This window comes from Schistocerca nitens, chromosome 9, assembly GCF_023898315.1.
Source record: "Schistocerca nitens isolate TAMUIC-IGC-003100 chromosome 9, iqSchNite1.1, whole genome shotgun sequence".
Taxonomy (NCBI): Eukaryota; Metazoa; Arthropoda; class Insecta; order Orthoptera; family Acrididae; genus Schistocerca; species Schistocerca nitens.
In genome coordinates, this window is record NC_064622.1 from 482,134,757 (window position 1) to 482,154,273 (window position 19,517).

A 19,517-nucleotide genomic window follows, 5' to 3' on the forward strand; every position below is an offset into this window, starting at 1 on the left:
AAGATGTAGTGCTGTTCGTATCCTCGTCCTTGGTCGATATTTTCCATCGTTGTGTCGTTGGTCGGTCGGAAGGAAATTGGTTAAATTGTTGGTCGGTCCTTAGGCCGTCCCTAGTTTGCGTTGCCATCCAGTTATTTAACTTCCACTCTTGGCTGCCTGTCTCACCTCACCTTACGTTTGACTACCTTCTCAGGCTGACCCTTGGAACACATCTGAGCACCACTTGTTCTGTTCGCTTTAGATTGTGATTTTCATTTTAGTGTGAAGTATTGAGCGAGGCCTTCGGCCGTATATTAAATCAGTTCATTTTAAATTTTACATAATGGCCTTCAGCCATGCTAAATTAAAATTTTGAAGATTGATTTTATTAAAAAAATATATATATATACTTTTCCTTAAAATTTATTCTATCTGAAATTGTTGGTAATCCAGACCCTAAGCCGTTAGTTGTTCGATGTGTTATATGTGGCCTTCAGCCGAGGATTTACGTGAACACCTTTTAATAACGCCTTCAGCTGTATTTTTTAAAGGAAACTATTTTATAAGAAGGAAGGGGTTTATGTTAAATTCTTTGTCTGTCTTGTTGTTCAAGCCTTCAGCCGTGCAATAAGTTAATATTTCTTTAATTAGGCTTTCAGCTGTTCTGTTGTAAGTTTAAAAGAAATTTCTTGGTTAAAAAATTGTTTATTACTGCGTTTTAATTATAGTTGTCCTTCAGACGTGTAGTGTAGACCTTGATCCACTAATTGTTTTCAACTGCATTTTTTAAAATTTTTTACCTTTTATTTTTAATTGCTTTTGATTTCTAAGCCAGGCCTTCAGCCATTCTTGTTTTTGGTGTGGTTTTGGGCCTTCAGCCCAGAAAGCATCTCAAGTTTTCTTTAACTAGGCCTTCAGCCGTATTGTCTAATTATGATCTTTTAAAGCAATGTATGAATAAGTGGTTATTAGAAAAATAAAATTGTTTGATTGTGCAACTCACAGTAACTGTTTACGGCCCATCCACAATCGTCACCTTATCCTGTGCGCTCTCTGAGTACCTACCAACCAGGTTTCAGTTACTGTATTTATACAACTAATATCTGATGCGTAAATCTAGTTTTAACTGTCATTATGAATACATGGAAAGGGTTCTGGTGTTATTGCGAGGTTTCTGAAGGCGACAAATTATGTTTTTAATCGCTATTCTTTCACCAACAAAACTTTACGACGCGCTGTCTCTGTAAAGTGGGCACTTCAATCCTTCATAGGCTGTGTTAATGTAGGAATTCTTCGGTGGTGCTACCTGGCGGCGTGAGCAATTTACAAAAAATGGTTTTGTTTAAGGAATTTCATTGTACCTGAAAATCAAACATCACATTTTCTGATATACTGTAGGTGTAGCCTAAAAATGTTGTGCGTTTGTATGTAAAGAAGTGTAAAGTAAACTTGCGTCGGATGGGAGACGATTTTCTTTTAACCTTTATTAGTAGTACTTATTTGTTGTTTATATGTCTCAAAGCATGTGATTGTGCTGAATTATAGAAATAAACTGCCAAAACTTTACTGACTTGCAGAATTCCTATTATACAGGGTGAGGCAGATAAGACAAGACACCCCAACGATGAATGAATAAATATATAAATTCACTTGGTGACTTGGTAGTCACTTCTAATTCAGCCTTTGTTTTGTATATGTGATAATTTTTCTGTAAGGTTAGAAGGTATCTGCATTATTTACTCTAACTATTTACATATATTTCTCTCTTGTAGTAGATATTTTACTATTTTCTCCTAAGTGTTCTGCAAATGTTGAGTGAATTGTTTCATATTTCCATTATACCTGTTCAAAGAACACATCAGTGCATGGAGATGTGAGGCAAGTCACTCAACTTCTGCAGAACATTTATGAGAAAATAACCATAAACCTGCTACAAAAGAAAAACACATGAAATAAGTTAGAATAACTAACAAAAAATTTAATAAACTAAACTCCGCCCGAATAGGCCATGAAGTTCCAGCGTTGCTGATCGTCCGCCGCGTCATCCTGAGCCCACAGGCGTCACTGGATGCGGATATGGAGGGGCGCGTGGTCAGCAAACCACTCTCTAGGCCGTATTCCAGTTTACAAGACCGGAGCCGCTACTTCTCGGTTTGCCTAACAAGGGCTGAGTGCACCCTGCTCGCCAACAGACCGGATGGTCACCCATCCAAGTGCTAGCCCAGCCCGACAGCGCTTTACTTCGGTGATCTGACGGGAACCTGTGTTACCATTGCGGCGAGGCCGTTGGCAAGAAATTTACCACATGTACAAAACAAAGCTTGAAAAGAAGTTACTACTAAATGACCAGGTTAATGCGGCTAACAACCCACTGTTTACACTGATTTATCATATAGTAGACAGTAACCCCAGTAGGTGACCACAAATACCATTTCTCTCTCAAGTACATAAATGAAAAATGAGAAAGAAGTAATAACAATAATAATAATGTAAATGTAAATGTCATGTGCCTAGGGCCTCCCGCCGGGTAGGCGGTTCGCCGGGTGCAAGTCTTTCGATTTGACGCCACTTCGGCGACTTGCGCGTCGATGGGGATGAAATGTTGATGATTAGGACAACAAAACACCCTGTGAACGGAGAAAATCTCCGACCCAGCCGGGAATCGAACCCGTGCCCTTAGGATCGACATTCTGTCGAGCTGACCACTCAGCTACCGGGAGCGGACAGTTATAATAATAATAATAATAAAGAGTAAAAGTCTTTGCTAAAACGGGATTACAGATAACTAACGAGAAAACACAATATATGGAAAGAAAGAACAACAATACACAAGTCATGCGCACAAAATATGGATTGGTTAACTGAAAGGAAAAATTCAAGTATCTTGGAGAATACATACAAATAGGATCAAACAAGACTGAACAAACAGAGAAACTTCAGAAAGCGTATAAACTTACATGGAGGCACTACAATAAAAGAAACATCTCAAGACAGGCGAAACTCAGGTTGCAATAAGAGTTATACAGTCAGAAGCCCTCTATGTATCAGAAACGACCACAATCGGGGCATCAGGCATCACACAGACAGAAAAGATAGAAAGTAAAATCCTTCGAAATAATTTTGGAGCAGTACTTAGAGATGGTATATTGATGAAGAGGCCAACGAACGAACTATACGAACATACAGACAGACTCACAGACATAATCAGAAAAATTCGATTAACATTCTTTGGGAACATACACAGAATGAATAACACCAGACTCACAAAGAGGATTTTTGATGTAGTAAACAGCTCAATCAAAAAAAAAAAAAAAAAAAAAAAACCAATTGGTTTCATGAAATAGAAGAAGACCTAGAACAAGCAGGAGTCAATAAGGAAATGATAGACGAAGGAAACAAATTCAGAAACAAAATTATGAACACGAAATTTGAGCCGGCCGAAGTGCGGTTAAAGGCGCTGCAGTCTGGAACCGCAAGACCGCTAATGAGTTCAGCAGTTAAGTCCCATAGTGCTCAGAGCCATTTGAACCAACACGAAATTTGAAGTAAAAGAAGGGAAGAGACCAGAGAAAATATGGACAGAGCAAAGCAAACACGAACACAGTCAAAGAATGAAGAGGTTTTGGGAAGAGGAAAAGAAGAAGAAAACATGAAAAATGGGGAAAACTGAATATGTATGACACTCTCTGAAGGTAACTTGTAACTGAGGCGAAACGCGTCTGCCAGCGCAAGTTAAATAGAAGATGTGCAACATGAAAAAGGCATTTTTCTTTTGAACTACCGCAATTTATTCTTATATTGCCATTTTTGATTAAAAATGTGCAGATGAATTGGAGCAGCTATTTTCTGTGTCCCGATAAAAGTGAGTATGAGAAACTGATGTGTTTCAGCACTGCCTTGTAAAGGTCTGCATCTTCTTTGATTTAATGTCAGTGCAAAAACACAGCTGCGCCGAAAATAATTTTCACGAAGTTTGTTCCAGCCGGGCAGGGGAGGGGTTAGTGGAAAAATGTTCCCCTCGTGCCCCTTTGTTACCCCTCTTGCCCTCAACCCCCCCCCCCCCCTGTCGCCCTTCAGGCACCAACGGTGGAGAGCATCTACAGAATGTAGTTCAAGGTCGGTATCCCGCAAGTAGGTGACAAGGTGACGCACATCCACGACTCATCACAGAATGTGAAGGTTGGAAGTAGGCTCCCTTGGTGAATCTGCGGTGGACCTGACGACGAATTGCAACACCGATGCAGGAGGAACAAATGTTCTGGGGATGAGCTTTCAGCGCACATTGGTCAATGGAAATGAAGTATCTCGTCACATCAAGTCGATGGATCTGTCCAAATACGCCACAATTCAGGTAACTGGCTGCTCGAAACATACATGGCGCCACTGTAAGTGGCCAAAGGGAACAGAATTATGTTATGGGCGACATTCACCTGGGCTTCCACAAGATCTGTAGCAGTAATCGAAGGCAACATGATAGCTGTGGACTGTATCAACGTTATTGCTGACCACAGGCATCCTTTCATGTCTGATGTTATCCCCGGCAGCGGTGGCATTTTCCAAGAGGATAACTATCTCTGTTTTTAAAATAATTTTGATAAGTGGTCTAATCTCTTTTAGGCTCATCTAAATAATTGTTTGATATTGTTGCTTACTGGCGACTCTGAAACTATTTTGCTTTATTTCGCACTTTAAGCAAGCTCTTGTCTTTACCACTTTGTCTATCCGTGCACGACTCTCACCCAGAACCAAGCTTCCATATGTCGTCGTTCATGCGCCAGAACCTGCACTCGTCCAGAGTTCCCGTACAGAGGGTACCGATTTTAATTGAAAGTCGTTGCCTGGTATCGTCGGATAAATACGATATTGCACTGCCTGTGTTGTTAAGAAATACGATTCAGTGATCTATTCGACACGCGTACATTTCCGAAGGACAGGCACTGCGGCGATTAGAGCCGCCATCAAGTACACGAAATGTATTCGCACTTGCGAAGTTGGACAACCAGCACCTGTATAATGGCATGACGATAGTGAAAATTTGTGCCAGACTGGGACTCGAACCGAGATTTCCCGCTTGTTGCTAGCGGTCGCCTTACCATTAGGCTATCCGAGCACGTTCCCCAACCACACCCAAACTTCCATATGTCGTCACCCATCTGTCTACAGGAGGAACTCATTAATTCATTATGTATATTTCCATAAAGAGGAGACATTTTAATTGAAATTCCTCTGACCAATGTGAGCGAATGAATTACGATACCACAGTGTCTGTGCTGTCTGGAAGTACGATGCTGTGTTAGTTCGGAAATGCAGGAACTTCCGAAGGAACATTACATCTTATTCATTAACAACACAGGCATTGTGATATCGTATTTATCCGCCGGTACCAGGATACCTATGTGCGTTGAAATTTTATCTTTGAACTATTGAGAAGATTAATTTTCAAGGCTTCTAAAATATGTGTATGTGTATATGTTTTCCTCATATTGCTGCAAGAATGTTTCGTGCAACTTGATGTGGCGAACCCCAGATCCAAAACGATGATGATGTCAATACTATAAGATCCCTCATCATTGGAAACATGGTAAAATCTGATACCCAGTATTTCAAGCAGTGTCAGTTTCTGCGAATCTTCCAGTTTCTTTTGTGTTCTTAAAGAGTGCTACACGCTATCCTACGTGTTTTTCGTATGTATTACGAGCCACAGTCTTTCCAGCTGATCTTATGGACTGCACTTTCGTTCATTGGGGAGAGTTTGTCTTGGTGATTAAAAAATTTTTTGCCTATTGTCTCTGTGGCAATGTATGTCACCGAATATTTAATTTTCTTCCGAACACTGGCTCACCAGAGGAGACGGAAGTTGAAGGAAACTTACTCCACCTTTGTGCAGCATTGTCTGGAAGCCAGGTACAGTTACGTAGTAGACGTAGACATATTGCCTTCTGTGCACAATGGACAGGAATTGGCACAGCTTGAAATAGTGGGCATCAAGAGAGACTACTAGAACCATCCTGAAAAATTACATCATGAGCAGAGTTCAATTACCCTACACTTCTTGATGCTGTTAAATCTGACTGGTTACCCGTTAAAGTTTTGTTAAATTGTGTTCGTCTACAAATCGATGCACAGGCTATTTTCCCTCATCAAAATGAATTTATTGCTTCTATATTTAGTATTAACACTAAATTTCTTTGATGATTGTAAATTCTTTACTGTTGACGTTAGTCCGATTAGCACAAAGACATCTTTTCCATTATTGCTGTACGTGGGCTAATAACACTAACTCTATATTTTCCCACAATCTACTGTGTCATTCTACTGAGTAAATCAGTTTGACTTTACTTAAATTACAAAAATAATGGATGTGTTGTTATAATTTCTTAATTTTAAGCCCGCCACCGAAAGTTGTATTATAGAGATAATATTCTCTATAAATATTAAATAACTTTGGAAATGAACAACACTTAGGATATTACAATCTCAGTTGTTTTGTGCATATGTATTACGTAGTTTTATTTTTCTGTGATGTTCCGTAACCACAAGTGTCTCTACACCACGGATCTACGGATGTTCTGATGCTTTCACACGACCACAATATCACCAATTACAACACACATATGTAAATCAGAACACATGTCTCAAAGTACAACAAAATGGTGAAATACACAACAGATTAAACAAACAGAATAAATACATTTTCTGTCAGAACTGAAGACCTTTTTGCACTGAAAGAAAGTAAGAAAAAACCTGATGTGGATTAGAACATTTATTCAGAAGTTTCGACAATGTTTTTAAATAAAATAAAATTGAAACACTAATGTGTAAAAAACAAATTTTTCATGTAAGTGTAATATGAGAAAATAATTTTATTTTATTTTCTGCTTATTAAAAGATGCGTTGGCTGAGAAAGTGATAGTCTTTAGCACAATGCAGTTTAATAGTTTACAGTGGCCATATCAAAGGAAACACCACTGAGTGATTTACACATGTTTACATAAATTTGGAAATACCGGAAAGCTGTAGAATCTCATAGAAGCATCCTCTTAGGTGTGATCATATATAAAAAAAAAAAACGCAGATGAGAGTGGGGAATTACTTTGCCAGACTGCGTCGTGTGAAAGATAAATAAAATAAATTAAAATGGTAATTGAGCTAATGTTATGTTATGAATGAAGAAATTATTCTCCACTCTGACAGTTCCACATTCTCATTTATACAAGCTGCAGCTGACGAGAATGTGCATTTGTCAGCTGTTAAATATACTCATAACAAGTATATTGCTGGGAATCTTTAGTTATTTGATAATTTTGATTTATGGTTATGGATTATTACAAGTAAGTGGTATAACTGTATAAACAAAAAATTGATGGAAAGGAGTATAAAGATGTGTGTAATGCACATGTAGCTGAGACTTCTTCTTGATTGTTGGTGTTCTCATGAGCTAGCGGTGTGGGCCCTTCACCAACATGGGTGGGATGGACGCGGGCCTGTCGTTACAATGACGTGGCGCCTGTGGACAGGGATCTGAAGCCAGGACCCCCGGAGACGACGGCAGCCGCCCGCAGCAGCGGCCCAGACCACGAGTACAGCAACCAGAGGACGAAGGCGTAGAACATGGCCTGCGTCGTGCAGTGCAGCCAGTACATCCTGGAACAAGCCGAACAGCTGTTTCCAATCGCGTGTCGACTCCATCAGAACCGTACAGGTGTTGCAAAAATTGTGCCATCTTCTGAAAGACTGCGTGCTCTATTGCCGAACACTGTGCTTCTGGAGGGCTATAAGCTTTTATGGCAGCAGGAATAAGTCCATTTAAAAGGGTACTGCGAACGCATAAAAAAATGCTGACAACTATACTTAACTTACAAGAGTGTAACAAAGAATATGAACTCTTAGTAGGATGTAAATTATAGAAAAATAGCCATTTTTGCTGACGAACTCTTTAATATGCGATTAACCACATTAATTATCATACTGACTTTACTAAATTTTTCTGAAGTTCCGTAAATTAGGTTTTTTATTTGCCAGTCCATACTTGGAATCTCCGCACTGACTATCTTACTTCTATGCTTGAAGCTTTAACTACATATTAACAACATGAACATGTGGAAAGCCTAGAGTACAATCGTATCATTTAAGTCAGAAGTTTTTATTCTTTAAATGTTTATATGTGATAGTAAAAATTTTGATAACTTTTTGGTAATTAATCGGTACTTCCTGTTGATAGTGCGTTAGCCTCTGTTCTCTACATTCCTTCAAATAGTACGCTGCAACATCCCGAAACATTTCAGACTCTAGATTTTTCTGTGTAAAATAAAAAAACTGTCAGAAAATTTCATTCTCAGGAAATTCAATTCAGAGATATGTTTGTTCTTTACGAATGAAAACACAGAAAACACTGGTGTATTACTTTCACAAACCGGATTTAGGATGTTACGCTATCGTGAGGAACAAAGATAAGTATGCGGAGCAGTGAAAAATTTGTTAGATCAAAGATTTTAAACTGCAGAGTATCCCCATTTCCAGAGATGGAAGTTGTTAACATTAGATTTAGGAACAAAACATAAAGGTCTATAGCTTTGTAAACGCAATGCAAGACTATTTAACTAAGGTAAAACATGTGACACATTAACTAATGAACTATTTACAAATTACAAAACTTGTTCATTGAAGAAGCTACATTGCAAAATTAACTCGGGTAACATGTTCCAAACATGTGGCAGAAAAAAAATTCTGTCCTAAAGTACAAACAGATAAGATGTACTAGTGCGATTAAGCACGTAAGTGAAGCAGCTGTGATTATACAAAGTATTTTTTAACACTTTTTTTAACCCTTTTTTAACCCTTAACTCGCTAGGTGCCTTTCCTGTAACGTATACCACGAGGTGGGATCTCTGGGACCCTATATTTAAACCGAGATTTAAGGCAAAAATCAGTTCTTAATTTATGCTATATTTTACAGTTATTTAAGTGTTGTTTAAATGCATCTAGTTTACTTTATTGCACTAAACAAAACGTGCAGCATTTTACTATTTATCACACAAAAGCACATAATTTTGTGTGGTTCTTTTAAACAGTACACATAAATAGATTGCGAGAGTACTGAAAAATTATATAATGTCTATAGCAAGTAAATTTCCAAATAAAACTGAATTCCAGGGTTTAAATTTGCGCATAAAAATTCTCCCAGATAGGTACAAAAGTAAGTCTGTGTAATTGATATTCATTGCTGGGAACTACATTTTTATTATCATCACTTAGAACACATTCGATTTTAGCAGACACCTTAAGTATTCATTGAAGAGACAGACAGATCCCCAGCACAACTTTCCTGAAGTTCCTCTGAATGATACTATTGTTCGATAGCAGTACTGTGATCAATGGATAATGTAAAATCGTCGTCTTTTTCGTTTATTTCTTGATCTATACCACTGACACCTTCCTCCATAGACTGACTAACAATTTCATCAGACTCGGGGAAGTTAAAAATGACGCTTTTGTGTCAACATATTTTATGCTATACGGTGTCGTACTGAAAAAAAACAGGTACGTAGTTCACGAGGCGCGGTCTGGGAGACTCCAACACCTATCAATAACACGTGTCAACAACAAACACAGAAGGCGGTAACGCAGCATCGTAGGAGAGTAGGTGGAGTTCCACCACAACTGGCGTTGGAGAGCGAATTCGAAAATTTTCATGCTGTCTGAGAGACCACACCTTGGAAGTAAAGGGTTAACACAGCAGGAGAACTTATAGCAACTGAAATAAAGGAAAATGAAGCATGTGAGTAAGAGGGATGGTTTACAATATGGCCTGGATGGGATTATAAGTACTATTTAGAGGTGGCGAGTAAGGGAAGTGTGTCTGCTCATTCAGTACCAAGCCTGGGCTGATGGACATATGTTAATTAATTTCTGTTACGTCAAGACAGTCATCTTCCTTCCTTTATGGATATAATTTATGATCCACTTCTAATGCTTCTAATATTCTCTACGACAAAAAAAGATGCAACACGAAGGAGACATTCAAATTGGTCACACACAGTTATTCATAGAAGTATCGACGGAAAATACAAAACTGTAAACTTCGACAGCCGATGGATCAATGTGTGACGCTACGGCGCAATTTTACCGCGGAGGGCATAAAGTCTTTACGAATTGCATTCCGTGTACTCACTTGGACTGTATCTATGCCTGATAAGACAAGTTCGTGAATGATATACGCAGATGTCAGTATTTGAGAGACGACGTGTCATTGGGCTCAAAGAAACTGGTTAGAGTAATAGGCGAATCGCTTGACATTTGAATAGGAGCGATGCATCTGTTGGGACGGTGTTGGCAGGAATGAGTGAGCCATGGCCGAACACGGGAAGGAAGCGGACGACCTAGAGACACGACGGAACGTGAGTAGCGAGCAGTCGTTATAGGGACATTCAGAGCACCTGGTTCACCGTTGTCATCGATCTGACGTGCAAGTGGTGCTCCAGTAATCACAAGGATCCCAGAAAGGGAGTCCGCGGCTCGTGGTCTTGCGGTAGCGTTTTCGCTTCCCACGCACGGGGTCCCGGGTTCGATTCCCGGCGGGATCAGGGATTTTCTCTGCCTCGAGATGAATCGGTGTTGTGTGTCTTTCATCATCATTTCATCCTCATTCACTCGCAAGTCGCCATAGTGGCGTTTAAGAACTTGTGGAGCGGCGGCCGAACCGCCCCGCGAGGGGTTCCCAGCCATCAATGCCATACGCTCATTATTATTACAGAAAGGGAGCCGAGCCGAAAGCGCTCGTTGGGCCGACTAGATTGATCTCTGTACCCCAGTAAGCTCGTCTATAGTGGTGTCTTCAGTGATGAGTCCCACATGGAACTCAGCCCCGACCATCAGTGAAGACGCGTCTGCAGACACTATGGAGAACGGTGGCTTACCATACTGACTGTTGACCGTCATACAGTCCAACTACCACGAGTGATGGTCTGGAATGCCACTTCAAAAAAAATGGTTCAAATGGCTCTGAGCACTATGGGACTCAACTGCTGAGGTCATTAGTCCCCTAGAACTTAGAACTAGTTAAACCTAACTAACCTAAGGACATCACAAACATCCATGCCCGAGGCAGGATTCGAACCTGCGACCGTAGCGGTCTTGCGGTTCCAGACTGCAGCGCCTTTAACCGCACGGCCACTTCGGCCGGCTAATGCCACTTCATTTCCCAGCAAGATCCCCTTGGTTATTAACTGCGGCAGCCCCACAGCACAGTGGTGCCTCGACGATATTCTACGCCCCGTTTTGTTCCACTCCATGGCAAGTCATAATAGAGTCGCGGTTTGTCGGCCTATTCCATAGTGAGACGTCTGCGACCACCCACGGATTAGCCAGCTCTGAACTTTCCCTTTCATGTACTTTATTAGTTTTCGTAAACGTGTTTCCAGCCTTTTTTGCACGCTCTACAGTATTCTCATACGATATACTTTACAACACATTTACAAATCCTTTCGAGTCTCCATATCCAGGGAACTTCACATAACTTACACCACAATTCTCTTTTGACCTTAGAAAGCTTCTGAGAACTACCTCAGGTTCCATTCCAACATTGTAGCCAAAAAAACTCAGAAGACAAACATGATTCCGGTTGCTTCATTTGCAACCATGGCAATATTTGGTCAAACTTTGGATGCCCATCAGCGTTCCCTTTTCTATGGATGTTGCTGTGTCAGTGACGTGATCCCGGTTCTGCCCCGTCCCCTCAAAATTCGCACTTGTGTTAGTGCCACCTTCGGTCCCTTTCTGCGCTGTTTCTTTTTGTATCATATATTTCTAGTACTATAAATAGGTTTAATAATGTTACGTCAAGCAAGACCTGTGCGCCAACGATAATTTATGTAAACAGCTGAAGAGGCAGGAGCTCTTTGCGTTGCGACGGCATTATTCGACAAACTTATCATAATACGAAAAGAACAAAGGGTAAAAAGCTCTTGTTCGGGACATGGGGGAGAACGGTTGGGAGTAATTTTTATCTAACAACTAGCATTGTTGTAGTCGCCAGTAAATATAAAACCTATGTGGACCAGATTTCAGTAGCAACTGACGTCAAGGGACAGGGAAAGTGTAGAAATACAGGGTGTACTAAAGTCTGGGAACACTTTCAATTATTTATTGCACAAGAACTAAACATTGTGCAGATGTCGTACATATTGCATTTTCAAGAGAAACTCTGAAAGTTTTTTTTACAAACATTCGATATGCGGACCATGAGTGACCCGGCAGACGTCAATACGGTAATCGAATTCTTGCTATACCCGTTCCAGCATGGCATCGTCGACTGTGGTAGTCGCTTCCCGTATTCTCTCCCAGAGATCTGCTACATCACGTGGTAGAGGTCCTTACACCAGATCTTTGATGTGTCCCCACAGAAAAAAGTCACGCGGAGTGAGATCTGGCGATCGGAGAGGCCATTCCATGAAAGAGGTCCCCATCTGTAGCACTGCCGATCCATCGATAAAACAACTCCGTGTTCAGGTACGCAGGAACTTCACGATGAACATGGGGTGGAGCCCCTTCCTGCTGAAATATGGACGGAGAGTCCGATTGCATTTGAGGCATCAGCCGTTGCTGCAACATGTCCAAGTCTCTCGTACGCGCTCCACATTCACTTCACTCATACTGGGACGTCCGCTTCTCTTTGCCGGGCACAAGCTACCCGTCGTAACAAATTTGTTGTGCCAGTGGTAAATGGCCTTCCTTGTTGGTGGCTTCTTACTGTACTTGGTTCTAAACGTCCGTTGAACAGCTGTAGCACACTTGTTTTTGTCGAACTCCAACACACCGAAAGCTCGCTCCGCACATGAACTTGCCATGTTTGCGACTAGCGCTGACTGTCGGCAAATTATCAAACTATGCTGTGGTTGTATACATGAAAAAAATTTTTTTTTCAGGGTTTCACTTCAAAATGACATATGTATGATATCTGTACAATATTTGGTTCTTGTGCAGTAAATAATTGAAAGTGTTCCCGGCCGGCCGGTGTGGCCGTGCGGTTAAAGGCGCTTCAGTCTGGAACCGCGTGACCGCTACGGTCGCAGGTTCGAATCCTGCCTCGGGCATGGATGTGTGTGATGTCCTTAGGTTAGTTAGGTTTAATTAGTTCTAAGTTCTAGGCGACTGATGACCTCAGAAGTCGCATAGTGCTCAGAGCCATTTGAACCATTTGAAAGTGTTCCCGGACTTTATGTACACCCTGTATTATTGGAGAATATAATTATAATGTCAAGGTATGAGAGTGAGAATCATTCTAGTAATTTTTCTCTTCATGTCACCATGTATTATTATCGGCAGTTTGTGGACCGTAGTGATAGGTGTAGGATGGATGAAATGTCGTGTGACGAGGGCCTCCCGTCGGGTAGACCGTTCGCCTGGTGCAAGTCTTTCGATCTGACGCCACTTCGGCGACTTGCGCGTCGATGGGGATGAAATGATGATGATTAGGACAACACAACACCCAGTCCCTGAGCGGAGAAAATCTCCGACCCAGCCGGGAATCGAACGCGGGCCCTTTGGATTGACATTCTGTCGCGCTGACCACTCAGCTACCGGGGGCGGACGTAGGATGGATGAGTAGCACGAACCTGCGTCACGGCCATTGCTTTATTTGAGGAAATTATTATTTCACTGATATTCGATTTTCCCACAAGACGGCAGCTAATCTCCACCTTCCACTTAACGCGATGGGGGCTCCTGTTGTCCAAATATGTGAGAACGATGCGAAAACAAATTTTCTAGGTCAAAGAAATAATATTGTCTAAGTCATTTCAGATACCTCGTCGGTAACAGACTGGAGTTCCGTAATATCTACGCCAAGGAGAGGTACTGCATTATTTTCCTCTTACGCAAAGACATGGTCTTGATTTTTGTGTGCAAATATTTTAAATAAGAGTATCAATATTAAACAGATACTTCCAATTGCACACCAAGTGTCTTCCGATGGTTACTTCATAGAAGCGGTACTTACTAGACTATGGCCTTCAAGTAGTAACGGTGTTTCTCATGTCTTGGAGGTGGTGGTCAATCTACGATAGCACAAAATGCTTGAACTGCTGTTTTAACCTTCTCCTTCCATAAGCTAGTCTAATATTTGAGTTATAAGCTCTTCCTTTGCACAGTCCTGGAGAATAACCAGTTTTAGTTACTCTACAGAAATCACAAAACATCTTAAGCATACTGGCCGCACATTTGCTGCCTTCAGGATCTTTTACAATTTCAGTGCCACCTTTTCCACAGAGCGCACATACAGCAACATCCTTTAGAAACCAACACAAAGCACTCAGTTCAGCAATTGCGGAACTACATTCGGCTATAATGTCTTCATCAGTTTTCTTAGAAGTGTCACTCTGGGTCTCTCGAGGCACTTGATGACGTCGACCTATCTCTAGTAGGTTTTTAGATGTACTTGCACAGTCCCTACTCTCTAGCGAAATAACCCGATTACCAAAAAACTTGTTTTTTCCAGTACCAAAATACTTTTTTTGGGACATAATAACTTTCGAGAATGTCAAAACAGCAACAAATGAAAAAACGAAAAATTTTGCAGTGAGGTGACAAGCGTCATGGGATACATCCGAGTGTCGTGTCGGACCCTCCTTCACCCTGTCGTAGTGCACCAGCTCGACGTGACATGGACACCACTAGTCGTTGGAAGTCCCACGCAAAAATGCAGAGTGTTGCCGGTGCAGGATTTTGCGCACAAACTGACCTCTTGATTACGTCCCACGGTGGACGATCTGGGTGACCAAATCATTCGCTAGAATTGTCCAGAATGTTCTTCAAACCAGTCGCTAACAGTTGTGGCATGGTGACAGGGCACACTGTCATCCCTTAAATTTTCATCGGTTTTTGGGGAACATGAAGGCCACAAATGACTACAAATGGTCTCCAGGTAGCCGAACACAACCATTTACAGTTAATTATCGGTTCAATTGGACCGGAGGACACAGTGCATTCCATGTAAACACAGCCATACCATCACAGAGCCACCACAAGCTTGTACAGTGCCCTGTTAACAGGTTGTCAACCTGGGCCCATGGCTTCATGGGGTCTGTGCCATACTCAAACACTCCCATCATCTCTTACCAACTGAAACTGGGACTCATCTGGCGAGACCATGGTTTTCCAGCCGTCTGTGGTCGAAGCCATAAGGTCACGTGCCCAGGAGAGGCGCTGCAGGCAATGTTGTGCTGTTAGCAATGCCACACGCGTCGGACATCTGCTGCCATTGTTTCATTAACGCCAAATTTCACCGCTCTGTCCTAACGGATAGGTTCGTCTTACGTTCCATATTGGTTTTTGCGGTTATTTCAAGCAGTGTTGCGTGTATGTTAACACTGACAACACTACGCAAACACCACTGCCCTGGTCGTTAAATGAAGGCCATCGGCCAAAGCGTTGTCTATGGTGAGAGGTAATGCGTGAATTTCGGTTTCCGAAATGGAATGTCCCATGCGTCTAGCTCCGATTACCAATCCCCGTTCAAACTGTGTTAATTGCCGTCGTACGGTCATAATCGCGTCGGAAACCTTTTCGCATGAATCACCTGAGTACATGCGGCATCTCAACCAATGCACTCCCCTTTATACGTTGTGTACGCGATAGCACTGCCATCTGTGTAAGTGCATATCACTGTTCAAAATGGTCCAAATGGCTCTGAGCGCTATGGGACTTAACTTCTGAGATCATCAGTCCCCTAGAACTACTTAAACCTAACTAACCTAAGGACACCACACATATCCATGCTCGAGGCAGGAGTCGAACCTGCGATCGTAGCGGTCGCGCGGTTCCAGACTGAAGGGCCTAGAACCGCTCGGTCACACCGGCCGGCCATATCAATGTCCCATGACGTTCGTCACCTCAGTGCACAAGCAAACCAACGCTCTAAACTCAAAGATACACAACGGAAAACATAAGAGCAGAGAAAAGTTTTCAAATCGAAATACAATGGTATAGCGTACGAGGTGTGTCTAAAAAGTTCTGTGAATGGTGCCATATCTGAACGGCAACTTGGATCATGTGTGCATGGGCATGGGTCTTCAGAGACTTGAGGAGAACCGAAACACGGCATGCACTGCAAGTGACAGGCTGTGTAAACAGACTGCGACCAGTTGAACGTAGTCAGTGACGAAGTGTCCAGCGCAATGGGGCAACGTGTAAACATCGAGCTCCGTTACAAATTTGGAAAGACTGCAACGGAGACACATGGAATGTTGGTGCAGGTGTACGGGAGGGGTGCCGTGATCAGAAAAGGTGTTTACGAATGGGTTAAACGCTTTCGTGAAGGAAAGGAAACAACTGAATATGAACGACGTTCAGGTCGGGCATTGACAAGCAGAACACCAGAAAAGATCGAGAAAGTGCGACAAATGCTGGCACAAGATCGGCGACGGGCTCTTTGATTGCGGGAGAATCGGGAATTAGCAAGGACACGGTGCACATCATCGTCCGCGATGATTTGAGTAAGCGGAAGATCTGCCCCCGATTTGTGCCGCACAAGCTCGCAGACGGGAGTAGAAAGCAAAGCGGATGGAAACTACTGGTGATTTCATTTCCTTGTGTGACCAGGATCCAGTGCTTCTCAACACCATCATCACGGAAGATGAGAACTGGTGCTACAGTTCGATTCGGAATCAAAACGGCAATCGATGTCACGCTTTTGACCGTCTACCCCGCGACCAAAAAAGAAGTCGTCTGCAAACATCCAAGGTGAAAACACTGTTGATCGCCTTCTTCGACAAGAACGGCATCATCCACTAGGAATTTGTTCCTTCAGGTCAAGCCATTAATACTGCATTTTACCAGTCCGTTTTGAACAGATTGCTACAGCGTATCCGGCGGGTTCGGCCAGGGTTGCACAGGACTGGGAAATGGATGCAGCTCCATGACAATGCCCCTGCACACTGCGCGATCCGTGCGCCAGTTCCTGGCGCAGAGGGTGGTAACTGTTCTCCAGCACCCTCCGTACTCCCTTGAGCTGGCTCCTGAGGACTTCTTCCTGTTTCCCCGTTTGAAGGGGGCCATGAAAGGTGAACGTTGTGCGGACGTGAGTGCCATCAAAGATTGTGTGACAATCGTTCTGCAATCGATTCTACAGGAGGCCTTTGCTGATAGCTTTCCAGAAGCTGTACGAACGCTGTCATAAGGTGTTGTAGCGGTTGGCGACTATTTAGAAGGGAAATAAAGAACATTTGTTTGTATCTTTCGTTCTGTTTGTTGTCTGATAGTATTCACCGAACTTTTTAGACACACACGTATTTCTCTAGAAAGGGAGACTAATGGCAACATCTGATGTTGAAATCAACGGAAACATGGGCGCGGCCGCACGTGGAGAGTTCTTTAGGTTGCTTTTTATCGTTCCGTACCTCAGTGGGTGAAAACGGAACCCTTACTGTGTGGCTCTGTTGTCCGCCAGTTTGTCTGTCTATGTATCCCCTTTTCTCAGCAACGGGTAGACGTATCAATTTATGTCACATTGTAAGGACTACGATCTCTTGGTGAGATAAGAAATGTAAGCTTCTACTCAATCCAATCAGAAGATACGGCTATTTAGTCACATATTTTGATATTCGCAGACTTACTCATTAAAACCCACACTGTACGTCCCGTTGAGGTATAAAGATGAAATTTGGCAAACACCAAGGTTTCACAATACAAGTGAAGGAAAAAATTCAAAGATGGTTAATTTCAACTTATATCACACGAAAAGTCTCTTTTTCTTTTTAGTTATTTATTTGTCGACTTTCACTCTTTCCTTCTGTTATGTTTGTTCTGTTTGCCAGGCACTAAATAAAAACCTATTAATTATTGATATAAATAATTAACAAGATTGAATATAATTAATTACAAATAATGAATGCTAACATTAATTATATTATTACTATTAATTTAATATTAACACCACTTATTAAATATTAATAATCAAAAATAACTAAAATCAACAACGGTTATTATATGACTAGTTTGTTTTGTGTATGGGTTCAGAGCATACAGTAAGGTAACGAGCTATGTGGCCAGTCAGCTGTGGCTGCGGCTTGGTGCGAACAGTATATGGCTGGCGCCTGTGGGTCGTTATAGGAAACGTTTCTCTAGAAACAGAAATTGCTGGTCAGACAGGCAATCCCTCCCACCCTCTCTCCTTCGCCAACAGGGAGACTTTTCAAACAACCAGTGTAACCCTGTGAACATACCCTCACTGCATATTAAAAGACTATTTCTGATGCATTTTCAGCGTATTTCATTAAATTTACGTTTCTAAAAGTAAATGAGAATAAAGTGCTTACCTGTTGAGTCGTTTGCGAGTTCCAGATATATTTGCCATATCCTCATGTAGCAAGTATGTTTTTGCTCCAATTACAGTGTTCCTCATGTAGTCGTACCTATCAATCTCCGAGGTATCAAAGTAAAATGTTTCCTGGTCCTGTGGTGACATGTATTCGAGTAGCGAAAAGAGCTTCTTATTGATAAAAAGCCACTCGTGGAACATGTAGTAATTTAACATTAACTGGCCCGTTTGCAGGCGCTTCTGGATGTGCACCAAGCTAAATCAGTACAAAAGATTATATAAGTTTCGTATTAAACAGAAAATAAATCGTCCAACACAGAATTTCAGTTGATGACACAGCAGAACTAACTGTATCGGAGTTTGACTGTACAAGGACACACAACATGATGAACAGAATAATCTCTTTGCTCAAGAGCCTATATCTACACTTACATCTACATATAAATCGAAATCCATAGTTGCAGAACACTGTAAAGCGCGTAGTGGAGGGTGCTTCTAACCATAATGTGTCCCATTAATACAATTATCAAACTTTCGGCTGTTATTTCCACCGTCATCTTCAGGAATACAACTGTGGACTTCTGGGAATAACACGGTGACCGGTTTCCATTCACGATGATCTGAAAAGTTGCATAGAGCCGGGCGCTTTGGTTGTGCACAGCTGTTAATAGCAGTGTAGGATAGTCCATGTGCGTGGAACCACCCTTCTCAAACAGAAACAGGAGAAGAAATACAAATATAGTCAAGAAGTGTGAGAAGGAAAGGGAGAGGAGAGGGGGACAGCATGTGAGGTTTTGTTGCCAACAAGGAGCGGCCATTTTGGAGGCCTCTACCATGGATTAAACTCGTGATTTTCAAACTGTGTCATGTGACGTAGCCTACATATAGACAGCTACGCGAAAATAACAATGATATCTTTCATATGAGCATTGATTCGTTCAGTCATGAATTGTGATTCGTATTTCTTGTTTAGATGCCAAGTAAAAGCTTTATGTAAGGGATGGTCTGTCTCGATGACGTTGTAATGTTACAGTCTATTCAGTTTGTATCACATGCATCCTTTCAGTTTTTCTTGCATATCTGTTTTTCTGCTGTTTATTATTGATGCTATATGGTTGTTGCTTGATTGGAAAAACCATGCACATGAAAGGTTCAATTTTAAAGGTAGGATAAAGTGACAAGAGCCAATATTGATGTTACATTTTTTCCCTTTTTACGTCCGAGA

At 41.8% G+C, this 19,517-nt stretch overlaps 1 protein-coding gene across 1 annotated transcript in view; it reads right to left on the reverse strand.

The window, feature by feature from the left end:
- Positions 1–6,876: 6,876 nt before the first annotated feature.
- The window catches only part of LOC126203407 (fatty acyl-CoA reductase 1-like), a 131,797-nt gene continuing 119,156 nt past the window's right edge, over positions 6,877–19,517 (reverse strand). Inside the window, exons 8-9 of the mRNA XM_049937711.1 lie at positions 18,291–18,548; positions 6,877–7,623 (exon numbers count right to left, since the gene is read on the reverse strand). Coding sequence (XP_049793668.1) covers positions 7,470–7,623; positions 18,291–18,548 — 412 coding nt within the window. The 3' untranslated portion in view covers positions 6,877–7,469. The remainder of the gene's footprint in view (positions 7,624–18,290; positions 18,549–19,517) is intronic.